Below are 12,914 nucleotides of genomic sequence, written 5' to 3'. Positions count from 1 at the left end.
TATCAAGCCACGACGGGTATTTGTGCTGGTATTTACAAAAATGTCTTGCTTGTTCAGTGACTAGTGGTAACACTATTCAAAGTCACGTGAGAGAGAGGAACTTTCAACTAAATCTCCTCTAATACTTTCTGCAGTGGGAGATATTTAAACAATACATTGCTGGGTTTGGATAACAGATATAGCAAGAAATCAGAGAATGCATGTGTGCATGCATGTATACATAGAGCTAAATAAAAATGAGGGTCAGTAGATTTGGACAACATCCATTCTATTAGATCAGGGAGGCCATCAAGTGTGGGGTTGAGAAAGTTAACCTATCACATGTGAACCCACCACCAAATTATTGAAACTAATAGTTTAGTAGGATCCTAATAATCCTTTTATCTACAAGGAAATTTACAGTTGTACAAGACACTGTTTTAATGTTTATATGCAGTCCCTAACTTAGAGTTTTGTTTTACCTTTTTAGGGTTCCACTCTTTCCTAAACTCACAAAACATACTTTGGTCAACTTAGTTTTAGTATTAATGGTGCAAAATAGTTTTAGCTTCTGACCCAATTTTCACTTTACGTACATGTTTCCTTTTTTAACTCCAGTAGTGGCCCCTGTGGCTGTTTTAATATAACTGACATGTGTTTTAACCATTCCTAAACAGCTGGTTCTAGCTCTCCAGGATGCAGACAACCTAATTTAACCCCTATTTATACTTACCAGACACCACAATGTAACCACAATGTAACCATTTTTCTAGGTTAACTTTGAAACTTCCTGAAGATACCTTTGTAGACAGGGGCGGAGTATCTGTAATTGTGTTTTCATTTGTTGGGGAAAGTATCTATTTGGGTTGAAAATAATTTTACACTTTAGTTAGTTTTAATCAGTGTTTAGATTTTATTACTTACTGTGTAATAAAATATTCCAGAAGGTAGTTCCAGATTAACTGAATCATAAAATCAAAACTATGGTAGAACAAGTATATGTTAAGTAGGTCACTGGCAAGCTGCAAAGATGAAAAATGTGTTTGGCCATCACTGGGAGCGAGGATATAAAAGCTGTGAAATAATATTTTAGCACCATGTCTTTTCAAACTCATGACTGTAGCAAAGGTTTGAGCAAACCCCTCCTAACACAAAGTATAAGATCACTACACATTCCTATGTTGCCCATTCTATAAATAACGTCTTCAAATCATATGAATGCTCAGCTACCAACCATTAATCGGATGCCCTTTTTAGGAAACATTTCTTCACTGAGCAACGCAAACAAAACAGAGCTGGCACACGTATTCAACAGAAGTCAGGCTGTCAAAAATCAAACTGAACCCCCCCCCCCAAAAAAACCCTTTAATCCTTCCTAAAGCAATCTTCTGGCAAAGTAGATTGTTAAAAATATGAGAGACTTGTAACTTTTATTCATGGTATGAATATCAGCTCTCAGATGCTCTTATTAGGTCTTGAAAAAAATGTTACACTGCTGAGTGCCTCATAAATCAGAACACTTTGTGTTTAGTGTTGCGTGCTACACTTTAATTCAGATAGCATCTTGAACTTGCTTCCTCCTTCATTTGTCCCTCAGTTCCCTCATTTACATTGTCCCTCAGTTCTATTTATTTATAAAATTTATATCCTGCCATTCTAACCTCATCTAACCTGTTTGCCACCAAGATGGCAAAAAGATGAAAAACATATATAATGTGTCTTTTTTTATATAAAAAAAAGATAAACCCAAACAAAACACATCCAAGGTCTCAGGTAGAGGTCCTTCACATCACCTACTTACCTAGTCCCTTTAACTGGATATGTTGGGGATTGAACCTGGGACCTTCTGCATGCCAAGCAGAGGCTCTACCACTGAGCCACGACCCCTCTCATCCCAGGTTTTCTCATCCCAGGTTGGATAAGCAAAATGCTAATACTAATAGTAATGTAAAGGGTTCCAACTGCTAATAGTAGTGCAGTATTTATTGGTTCAGGCACCAGACAGAACGAGACCAGACACACATCAAATACTGAAAATAAGCAAAAGCCTGCCCAGAAGTTTACAATTTAAGTATTCATGATTATTTTGATCAAGAATGAGCCAAGGAAAATGAAAAACCTTAGTGTTTAATCCTTGGGACCATTATAGTTGTCAGAGCCGTTGTTTATCACCTTAGGTGTGGAATGGTGGTCATGGAAAGTGCCGTCAAGTCACAGCTGATTTATGGGGCGACCCTGTAGGGTCTTCAAGGCAAGAGACGTCCAGAGGTGGTTCGCCATTGCCTGCCTCCACGTGGGCTGAGAGAGTTCTAAGAGAACTGTGACTGGCCCAAGGTCACCCAGCAGGTCACACCACACTGGCTCTCTTAGAATATTTAAACATAATTATGTTTTCTTAAGAACATGTTTGGATCTCACTATTTTTTAAAATATAAAAGCTGCTATATATGGAACCTTGATTGACACCCTGATATTGTGGGAGGGGGGTTAATCTTATCCCCCTCCCACCATTTTCTCAATTACTCCACAAAACCTCCTGTGTGCCCAGATAAGTAAAATAAGGGTAGTTACCTAGGCTGCTATTCATAATGTGAAGTTAATAATTGAAAATAGGGTGGGGAAGTGTTGCTGCCTCTGCTTGTGATTAGTTTATACAGCCCAATACAACCTGTTGCTAACAATGTCCTGAATGTTTTTCTTAATGTCAGTAAGGAACAGAGGCTTCCTGCAGGGCCGATTAAGTGGGTTTAGAGCGTCTTTTATAATGAAAATACTTTTCATGCTCAGAATTCGAATACAATATATTGTGGTTGGTGCCTTTGTGTTTGGACAGGGAAAAACATTTATTTGCCCGAGATTACCATTGTGTACGATTTTTGGATTGTTGCGTTCTGTTGTCCTGTGAGCAGGAAATGTCCAAACTCCAGCAGAACATATTGTGCCACCACAGTGTTTAGTCTTGCTAGGCAGAGTAATGCTTATACAGGACGTGATATTATGTTAGTGAGAGCTGGTGCTTGGAAGACTCAACATTTAACATACTGTCATCTGTTTCTTTTGAGATCAGACCAGACGTTAGGGTTGGGTAACTGCTGTTCCCTCTGTGATGAGTTATTATAAGCAGTGGAAATATAAAAAGGAAGCCAGTTTCTTTGTTCTTGGTCTCTCTTTTTTTTTACTGATGGCACTGCAGATTGCAGAGCTGTACCCTGTTGCTGATCTTGACAGCTAAATGGAAGAAATACACAAGTTGGTATCTTCCAGGGTGGAAAAGGGGTGAAATATTATAATTAATATCTTTCTTTAAAGTATGCTTTGCCGTTATGGTAAACTGAATCAGAGCCCAGAGTGAGTTTTTAATGGCTGCTCTAATGTTTAAATCACTAATTGATAGATCAGATAATTTCTCATATTCCCTTCTCATTAATTTGAACCTGTTAACATAAGAACATAAGAAAGGCCCTGCTGGATCAGACCAAGGTCCATTTAGTCCAGCAGTCTGTTCACACAGTGGCCAACCAGGTGCCTCTAGGAAGCCACAAACAGGACGACTACAGCTGGCATTGTTGATTCATGTTGGCCCTAAATTATTCTGTAGTTTGGTCTTCTGAACTAAATGACTACGCTTGAAATAATCTGTGCTTAAAGATTTGTATGCCTCAGTACTTTATGGAATCAAGGATCTAAGGCAACACTTTCCTAGCTGTCATAACTTTAGAAAGCTGAAGATCCGAGATTTCCCGAAGCATTAATTATTAATTATTTTGAAAGTGTTAATGATTTCATAATGATCCTTACTCAGTCTTGAATCCTCAGAGTGGCCTTGGACAGTTGGTTTTTCTCAGCTTTCTTTCCTCTTGTCTTCAAAATAGGACCTATCGTTTGGTCTTAAGTTCACTAGAATATGGAGCGACTACTCTGGGCTGACAGCAACTGCATTACTTAAACAGGAAGCAGTCTCGGGCATCACAGAAGTAGAACGATGATATGTCCAATAGAGGAAACCTGAATCATGGGTTTCTGATATATTGTTAAGCTTGTGTACAAATTTCCTGGCTGAACTGGGTCTTGTAATCATTCTACATGTCTTTAAACATGTACAAGTCATCTTGTGGAATAATTAACTCAATGCTTTCTTTATAGATTGATTTTTAGATTTATTTTACAACAGACCTTTCCTTTTCCCTGTGCTGTTTTCTCAAAAGAAATCAGCTCTACTGAAACTGCTAGGGAAAGCAGAAAGGTGGCGTTGCGGAAGGGCTAATTCACTGCCCCAGTACCATAGCCTTGGTCCAAGGTTTGTTTATCAAATAAAAAATGTATAAGCCCAGCTTTCTCCTGGACAGTAAAAACAATATAAAACAACAATTCTAAAAACAAGTAAAACCTGCAGAAGAAGCTGAAAGGTAAAATTCAGCAAAAGTTTGGCTGCCTTTATCTACATCCTCCTTTTGATATGATAATCAGACATCCAACGTCCCATTTTTATACATGGATGAGGCAGACATCATAACTTTGGGTGTAGCAGTCTGCTAAAAGTAGCAAATTTTAGCAAAATAGGTACAATTAATTTTAACAATGACTGAAAGTGTTCTGCAGTTCTACTGAGGCCTTGCAGTGGGAAATGTTTATAGGGTTGGTTAGTTATGTAATTCAAGTACCAGCTTTACCATAATCCAGTCTAAAAAGAATCTCAGTTCCTGTCCTTCCTTAAACTGAAAAGTAAGTTGGCTAAGGCAGGATAGCATGTCTTCATTTTAGCTGTTCTCTTAATATGTACAGAATGTTGGATGTATATGCAATTGTGGATGGAATATGTGCATATAATTCTGTGATTTTATGGATTTACTTGATTCCATTGTTTCTAGGCTGAAAGAAATGCAGAAGAAAATGAAATGAACAAAAAAAGGCGTAAAAGTCTCATAAATTTTGAAGAGGTTGGTACTGAATTTATTATTGTGGGGTTTCTCCTCCCCCCTCCCAGCCAGCATAAAAGAGGGAGGGATAAGTATGAGAATCCACGTTGAGACTCTTAACCAATCAACTGTGCAGACATTCCTGTGCTCTTATGCATATAGTCTTCTTCCTTGCGTAACAATCAATTTATATTTAATTGAAAAGGAAAACTTTAAGTGGGGTAACTTTTTCTTTTGGTTCAAGACTACTTTTCAAAAAAACTAAAACAGCCCTCACTTCTAGCAACTCCTCTGGTTGTTTGCTGTTTCTATTTTTGACCATTCATAGCCAATTTACCACTGTTGCTCAAAGTCACATTGGTTCTTACTCTCTCTGAATGGAGACCAATACATTAATGAAATATGAATTATGAATTCTGTATGTAAACAGAAACTGTCTTTAAATTTTTATTTATTGCATTCTTGATAGATTGTGCCTGGGAATTGTGCATCTTTCTTGTGTTTTGTATTCCTCTTTTAGTATTCCTCTCTGAAAATGCTTGAGGCCCCACACGTACTTATGTTTAATTTCAAAAGCATAGATCATTCAGTTTCAAAGACCTAAAATCCTATTTACGTTTATAATTTGGTTTTTACTATCATAGATTCAATGGCCTTTCTGTCTCTAGGAACGGCTCAGGTTCATATTGAACAATAACTAAAATAGGCAGTGGGAATAAGAGGTGATTCCCTGGAAGTATCGGCATAGTCTTTATGCTTCATGTTGGTTCTCTGGCTTTAAAATATACAAATAGCTGGTATTGATTTACTAGTCAGGATGCCCTGATAAACTGTCCCAAGCCCTGCGTGTTGCTTAGAATATAAACACTTGTCACTTTTGTTTCCCTCGGTGGATTGAAGTCTTCAAGTTTTTTGAACCAGGGAATAAATCCGGGGAACCAGCTGGGGGATGCAAAAGAAGTCGTTAATCGAAACAAAGTGAAGTCCATGGCATCTCAGCTCTTAGCCAAGTTTGAGGAGAATGCTCCTAGCGTATCACTACGGAGGCAGGTAAGCACAAAGAAAAAAACCCCTATAAAATCTACCTTTGGATTGCCATGTAAATCAGGACGTCTGGGAACCCAATGCCTAAAATATTTCCATTGAAAACTGCTAGCGGAGTTTCTTGGAATACTTTGCATATGTTATATCGACATGGCTTTTAGATGCTCCAAATGCACATGTGCTCCCAGTCAGCAGTAGTATTGAGTCATACATAGAATAGCTCTTGTGGCAAGGGCATTCTGTGAGAGTTACCATGTGCATAGCAAATTGCTGGATTGGGGCCAGAAGGCTGTGGTTATTACAACTTGCAGGTGAGAGGAAGTACAAATGGCTTATGATATCTATTGTACTTACTCTGTAATATTTAACTCCAAGGAAGATTCCCCAAAGTGAAATGTATTCCCTCTCAAAATACTACAAAGTGTGAGATGTTTATGCTCCCTTCCATGTTGCTAGAAACATTTGCACTGTCTGATAAGTTGTTGTATCTGGCTTTGTATCTGACATGGTTTAGTAGCATAATTTTATAGTGGTTTGTTACTAGCATACTGGCTACAGTGGCAAATTACAATCATTATGAGTCAATAAGAGTTCTGCTATGTGATTTCATGGCTCCTCACAATAAGCTTTTTCTAGGCAATTTCAGTACATGTGCAATATAACTTTCTTCATCTAGCACAAACTGAGAGGCCTGTTGTCTGGTGGCTGCCCCTTAAGGCTCCTGGGAGCAGACCTAAGTGAAAACCCCGCCCCTCACAAATGACCCAGCTGCTGATAGGTCATCAATTCAGAGCCAGGTTCTCCTACTGCCCCCACAAGCTGCCATCAGAGGGGCCAGCAGGGTAGTCCCCCTCCTCTCCCTTTCACTCCCAAGCCCCTGGCCACAAAAGCAGTCGCAGGTGGGTCCAGGGCTGTCACTTCTCATAAATTATTTAGGGTTTAATCCTGCATAATAAATACATGGAGAGACAGTGTAGTGTAGTGGTTAAGGTGTCAGACCAGTCTGCCATGGAAACCTGCTAGGTAACCTTGGGCCAGTCACATATTCTCAGCCCTGTTCCTGGCTAGTATTTGGGTGGGAGACCTCCAAGGAAAACCAGGGTTGTGATGTGGAGGCGGGCGATGGCAAACCACCTCTGAAAATCTCTTGCCTTGAAAACCCTACAGGGTCACCATAAGTCAGCTGTGACTTGACGGCAAAAAAAAGTGAATGTATGTGACAAATACAACAAATTTAGGACTTATATGAATCTTTTAAAGGTAGGATCCAGCTGCTGATAGCATCCTGTTTGTGGGATTTTATAATTATAGTTTTATTTTCTAGTGCAGTCAATTACAAGACAACTTGTAACATACATTAATATAACATTTTTATCTATATGAGTATCATATATAGAGCCAGCATGGTGTAGTGGTTAAGAGTGGTGGACTCTAATCTGGAGAACCGGGTTTGATTCCCCATTCCTACACATGAAGCCTACTGGATGACTTTGGTTCCAATCACAGTTTTTTCCAAACTCTCTCAGCCCCACCTATGCCACAGGGTGTGGGGGGAGAGTAACGGAAGGCAGTTGTAACCTGGTTTGGGACTCCTTAAAGGAGGAGAAAATCAGTGTATAAAAACCAACTCTTCTTCTTCTTCTTCAAATAATTTTTGTATCCCTCCATGGGCAGAATCCTGAAAATTGTATATCTGATTCCACAATGTGAAGTGCCTTTGACCTTCTTGGGATCATTGAGCACGGTCCCTGGAATTCATAGTAAGCTGCTTTTGAGTATCAAGATAATATCAAAAGGAGGTTGCAATGCAGCATTGGTGCTGCTATTTAATAAAAAATCCAAGACTGCTGGGCAGTTGAAAATTGTCTGGAAATACCACAATGAGCCCTCTGGATTGTCCCCTTGCAAATCCTTAGAGTAGTCATTAGAGTATGCTCATTGACATTTCCGTGTATTGAACAATGTCAGATCTCTGTGTGGGAGAAATATTGCTTATGAAACATCACCTTTTTAAAAAAAAATTAAGAAATACCACTCATGAGAAAAATAAAATTTGAAAATGCTTTGATTTAACTGAAACCAACTGACAAATTAGTTTATTACAACAACAGCATCCATAATTTTTTGGGGAAGCCGTGGCTATCAGGTTTATTTAGTATCAAATTATGGTTGAAAGATCTTAGGACTGTTTCTTGTATTGTTTTTCAAAGTGTGTGTGTTTGTGTGTTGCTCTGTACGTGAGCCCAAGAAGAGAAAACTATAGAGTCTTTAAGTGTCATGACAATGTGTATATTTCTGGTTGTGATTCAAGAAAACTCCTGTACAAGCAGGGGTAATGTTTTTAAAAGCTCTGGCATAGTTATCGTATCTGTTCTCCAAAACTGACATGTATCATGAGAAACATTCTATGATGACCTGAGAGAAGGAACACCATCAGGTCAGTCTTAATAAATATCTTTAGCATTATGATTTGCACTAGAAGTTCTTTGTAGAATTTTGGAGATCTTGCACTGAACGTAAAATAAATTAAGAGTGGCTTCAAGCAACAGAAATATACTAGATGTTGTCAGTATGTGTAAACTGCTGTTATTGCTCTCATATAGCCCTACTGCCACGCAGGGCCTATAATGTGTAAGCTGCACTCATTCTTGGCATGTAGTGAGCTCAATCTTACACAGTAAGCAGCTTTTAAACATTACAGGTCCCTGAGGAAGCAGGATCAGTGTAGAAGCCTCAGCATTAGATTTGGCCCAGAGTCTTATTGCCCATTCAGCAGTCTACATTCTGCATCTGTTTAAGCCCTTGCTCGCTTTATGGAACACTGCTATGTAAAGTCTAGGCTAGTAATATTTATTATCCGGTTATTTCCAGTGGATTTAAACTTGTCCCACAAATAAAGCCTTTCTAGCCTGTAAAAATATTTAGTAGCCCACCTATGCATGTATTTGATGTAAGTAATATACATGTATATTACGTAAGTACCAAAACCTCTTCCTGGTTGTACGGTGATTATTCATGCTTGCTGCAGATAACCAAGCTAGTGAGAACTCAACAAGCCAGCTCTACTCAAAACTTGGCAATCTTTTTCAGACTCCTTAAATATTTCAGATTTATTTATTTTTAAATCCTGGCAGCTAGATTTGGAATAGTACTGTGGTTGTATGCACTGCTGTTGATTCTAGTGAATCAGAAAATGGCTCCCTACCTTGACTTAGCTGACTTGGCTAGACTACTGTAATGCCCTTTATATGGGTCAGCCTTCAGAGGCAGCTTGGGAACTCCAGTTGGTACAGAGCATCACAGTCCATCTACTCTTGGGCGCTAAGCAGAATCTTTATATTGCTCCCTTTCTGTAGACACTCCATTGGTTATTGATCAGATACTAGGTTCAATTCAAGATTCTAGCAGTTTATATACTTTCCTAGTGGTATTTATCTGATTTTATGTGTCTTTTGTAACTATGAATCCTTGCTTGTGATTGTTAATATTGTCTCTATGCCAATAAAGGTTTGGATGATGATGATTCTGGCGGTCATGTACATAGCCCTTTAGGCATCTGACCCCCCCCCCCATACCTGCAGCACTGGCTCTTCTGCTGTGACTCCTTCGCTCATCTGAGCAAGGTTTTCTGAAGGTGCCACCCTGCAAACGGGTAGAATCAGCAACTGCCCCTTCACATGCATTATCAGTGGTGGCTCCTACATTACGGAATGGTCTGCCTGAAGATATCATGAAGCTCCCATGCCTTTAGAGTTTCACAACATGTGTAAAAGAGAATTGTTCAGGAGTGTATTCTTGTAGAGGGAGGAAAGCTGCAATGTAATTTATAAACTCACCAGCTGACTTTTGTGAGGGATCACGTTTTTCCTATATTGACAGTCTTGCTACCTTGCTCGCTTGCATTGTTCTTGTGTTTTTCCCTTGTTCTGCAATCCTAGCCCAACTGCATTATTTTGTTTTACTTGGAGTCTTTGCTGTTATATTCAAATTTTATTATATCTTGGAATTTTCTTACTGGATGACTGATAATAGTTATCATATGTTTACTGAAAAGTCTTTTTTTAATCACACGTAATCCGCTTTGAGTCCGGGTGAGAAAAGTGGACTATAAATGTAAATAATAACAATAGTTGTATTAAAAATGCAGAAGATTAAGTTGCTGCTTAATTTATACATTATTCAAAATGTTTGCGTTTATTAGCTGAAATGTACAAAATGCAATTGATTTGTAAACTCCAGATCAGTCATGTAGAAGCACTGGCAAAACACCACAGTTGCCTTTTGAAAATGTTCCTTTTTCTGACAAATAATGATCTTGTTCCTGCTCTTCATAAAATATCCCTTCTTCTACTTTGGACTCCTCAAACTATTTTTCCGCTTAAGGGGTTATTTGATAAACCGGCTTCTGATCCTCCTGTAAATCCTCGCTTTGCTAAGCCAAGGGATACAACCTGTAGCCTTCCATCTCCACCAAAAAGGCAGGTATGAATTCATAAGAGAATATACCCTTATAGACAAAGTGCATCGTGGTCTTTATTACTGCGAAGCATGATAGCTGCTACACCTGATAAACTCTTTATTTCAGAAGATGTTAAAATGATGATTAAAATACCATAGGTCTGGTTCATACACTCATGTTAGCATGCTGGCATGTGGCTCAGCAATCCTTTCTGCAGCCCTGAGGTAGATCTGTATTAGAACATCTGCATTGTTGATGGGGGAGGAGGGGAGGAAAAGGTTGAATTGAGGGGCTTCCTTAAGGCTACAAGGTATGGTAATGGTTGTGGTGAGATTTTAATCAGTGGTTTACTGATTCATAGCTCATTAGCTGTGATAAGGGCAGCTGAACTCCCAAGTCGTGAATACTTGCATGCTGTTATTTTATAAGCTCCACTATCTACATGAGCTATATACAGTACTGCCAATTATGTTTTTTAAATCCGTTAAAGAGGAGCATTCCCTGCGCATGAGGTGCCACTCTATACAGGGGCACTGTGATAATGGCACATTCCAGCCTGCTTCAATATAGCATGTGCTTTGATGGGATAGGGAGCATTTTTTTCTCATGTTCAGTGTTTCCCAGTTTCAGGCAGTAGCTAGGGCTGAACATACGGTCAGGAATCCCACACAATCTTTGCCTGGAGCTGAGCCAGTGCCTAGGCATTCGAGATGTATAGAACGGACTGTTCTGGAGTCCAGCCTTTCTGAGTCCCTTGCCTCTTCCTGTCCTGCTGCCTTTGCCCTCTCTGGTGTGCTTCAACGCCTTCAACACGTGGAGGAAAAATTTAATCAGGTGACAATCTCTTCCTCTATTTCCTTTTTCTCTTGATCTCTCTGTTTTAAGGGCACGTTCATATTGCTAGAACTATCCCAAAGTGGGCCTGTCCACTATATGGCAAGGTGTACATTTTGGCGGTCACATATACTTTCCTATTTTGCCATCTACTTGTACACTTTGGGCCACGAAAATGTACACATTTTATGTAGGGTGAAGTCCGGTGTGATATGTGTAGAATAGTAAGGCTGGTTTGGAAGATTTCTCACTGTTCAGACGATCTGCAGGGTTTAGTTCCAGGTAGAAAAAAAATAGCTAATAAAAAGCTTTCATCGAAAACTAGTTGTGAAAATTACTGATTGTTTTTAGAATGCCACAACTAGATGTATCCATTGTATGTCTTCCTCCCTTTAAAGAAACCGCAATATTTTTAAAGCTGTAAAATTATTATAGAAATGCATCTGATGCATTGAGACAAATATGCCCAATCCTCAGAGCTGTTTTGTTAGTTTATTTATTTATTTTTATTTATTCAATTTATAACCCGCCCTCCCCAGCCAAGACCAGGCTCAGGGCGGGGAACATCACACATATAATATTAACAGTAAAAGTAATAATTCTAAAAATCAAACAATAAAACCCAATTAAAAACCATTAAAAACTCCAGATGGCGCTTAATTTGGCCCATAGTGCCCGGAATAGGCAGTAGGTTCCCCCCACATGAGAGTAACATAGAACAAGGGGGGGGGGATAGGAAGGCCAGCAGAGGATGGCAAAGCAATAGCAAAGCAAGGAGTTTTTAAATGTTTGCATGAGTGAAGGATGAACACAGAAACATATATAGCTGCAATACTTTAGAAATAAAAACCATATTGTGGATAGCCTGTCTGAAACGTAAGAACATAAGAAAGGCCATTCTGGATCAGACCAAGGTCCATCAAGTCCGGCAGTCTGTTCAGACAGTGGCCAACCAGGTGCCTCCAGGAAGCCCACAGGCAGCAGCATTATCCTGCCTGTGTTCCACAGCACCTAATATAATAGGCATGCTCCTCTAATCCTGGAGAGTATAGGTATGCATCATGACTAGTATCCATTTGTATTTGTAGCCCTGAATGGCTCTCTCCTCCGTGAACATGACCACTTTCCCCTTAAAGCCTTCCAAGTTGGCAGCTATCACCACATCCAGGGGCAGGGAGTTCCACAATTTAACTACGGGAAGGGGATAAGCCTGTTGGCCAATCCAGTATTGACTTCATAGAATGTCATAGAATGTCATGTATTCTGCATGCTGCAAGTGAAGACCCTGCTGTGACTTCTAATTAAAATATTACATCTGGCTTCACCCATACATTTACAGAATTCTCATGTAGGACAGCTACCAACTCATACTATTCCCTACCACTGGTTTGTTTCCCGTGCCAATTTTCTGTTCACTAATTAAGGAACTCTTCTCAATACTGAATTTCTGGATTGAACTGTGTCTACCTTTCTTCAATAACTGACATCTTTATTCTGTGTCCTTTCTTTTACCTGTTGCTGCAGAAAAGAGCTCAGTCCATAGCAAATAGAGAGTTTCATAAAAAGAATATTAAAGAAAAAGCAGCTCATCTTGCATCGATGTTTGGATATGTCGACATCCCCAAGGTGAATGCTGTGTTTGCTTTGCAGATGCAGAAAAATAAATAGGGGGAAATGCTGGT

At 39.3% G+C, this 12,914-nt stretch overlaps 1 protein-coding gene across 1 annotated transcript in view; it reads left to right on the top strand.

Moving 5' to 3' along the window:
* Window positions 1–12,914, top strand: part of LOC130479028 (F-actin-monooxygenase MICAL2-like) — a 75,824-nt gene that overhangs the window by 47,547 nt on the left and 15,363 nt on the right. Inside the window, exons 14-18 of the mRNA XM_056851314.1 lie at window positions 4,848–4,916; window positions 5,796–5,945; window positions 10,323–10,421; window positions 11,023–11,232; window positions 12,757–12,858. Coding sequence (XP_056707292.1) covers window positions 4,848–4,916; window positions 5,796–5,945; window positions 10,323–10,421; window positions 11,023–11,232; window positions 12,757–12,858 — 630 coding nt within the window. The remainder of the gene's footprint in view (window positions 1–4,847; window positions 4,917–5,795; window positions 5,946–10,322; window positions 10,422–11,022; window positions 11,233–12,756; window positions 12,859–12,914) is intronic.

This window comes from Euleptes europaea, chromosome 6 (genome assembly GCF_029931775.1).
Source record: "Euleptes europaea isolate rEulEur1 chromosome 6, rEulEur1.hap1, whole genome shotgun sequence".
NCBI classification, from domain to species: Eukaryota; Metazoa; Chordata; class Lepidosauria; order Squamata; family Sphaerodactylidae; genus Euleptes; species Euleptes europaea.
This window is presented reverse-complemented; position numbering and strand designations above follow the sequence as displayed.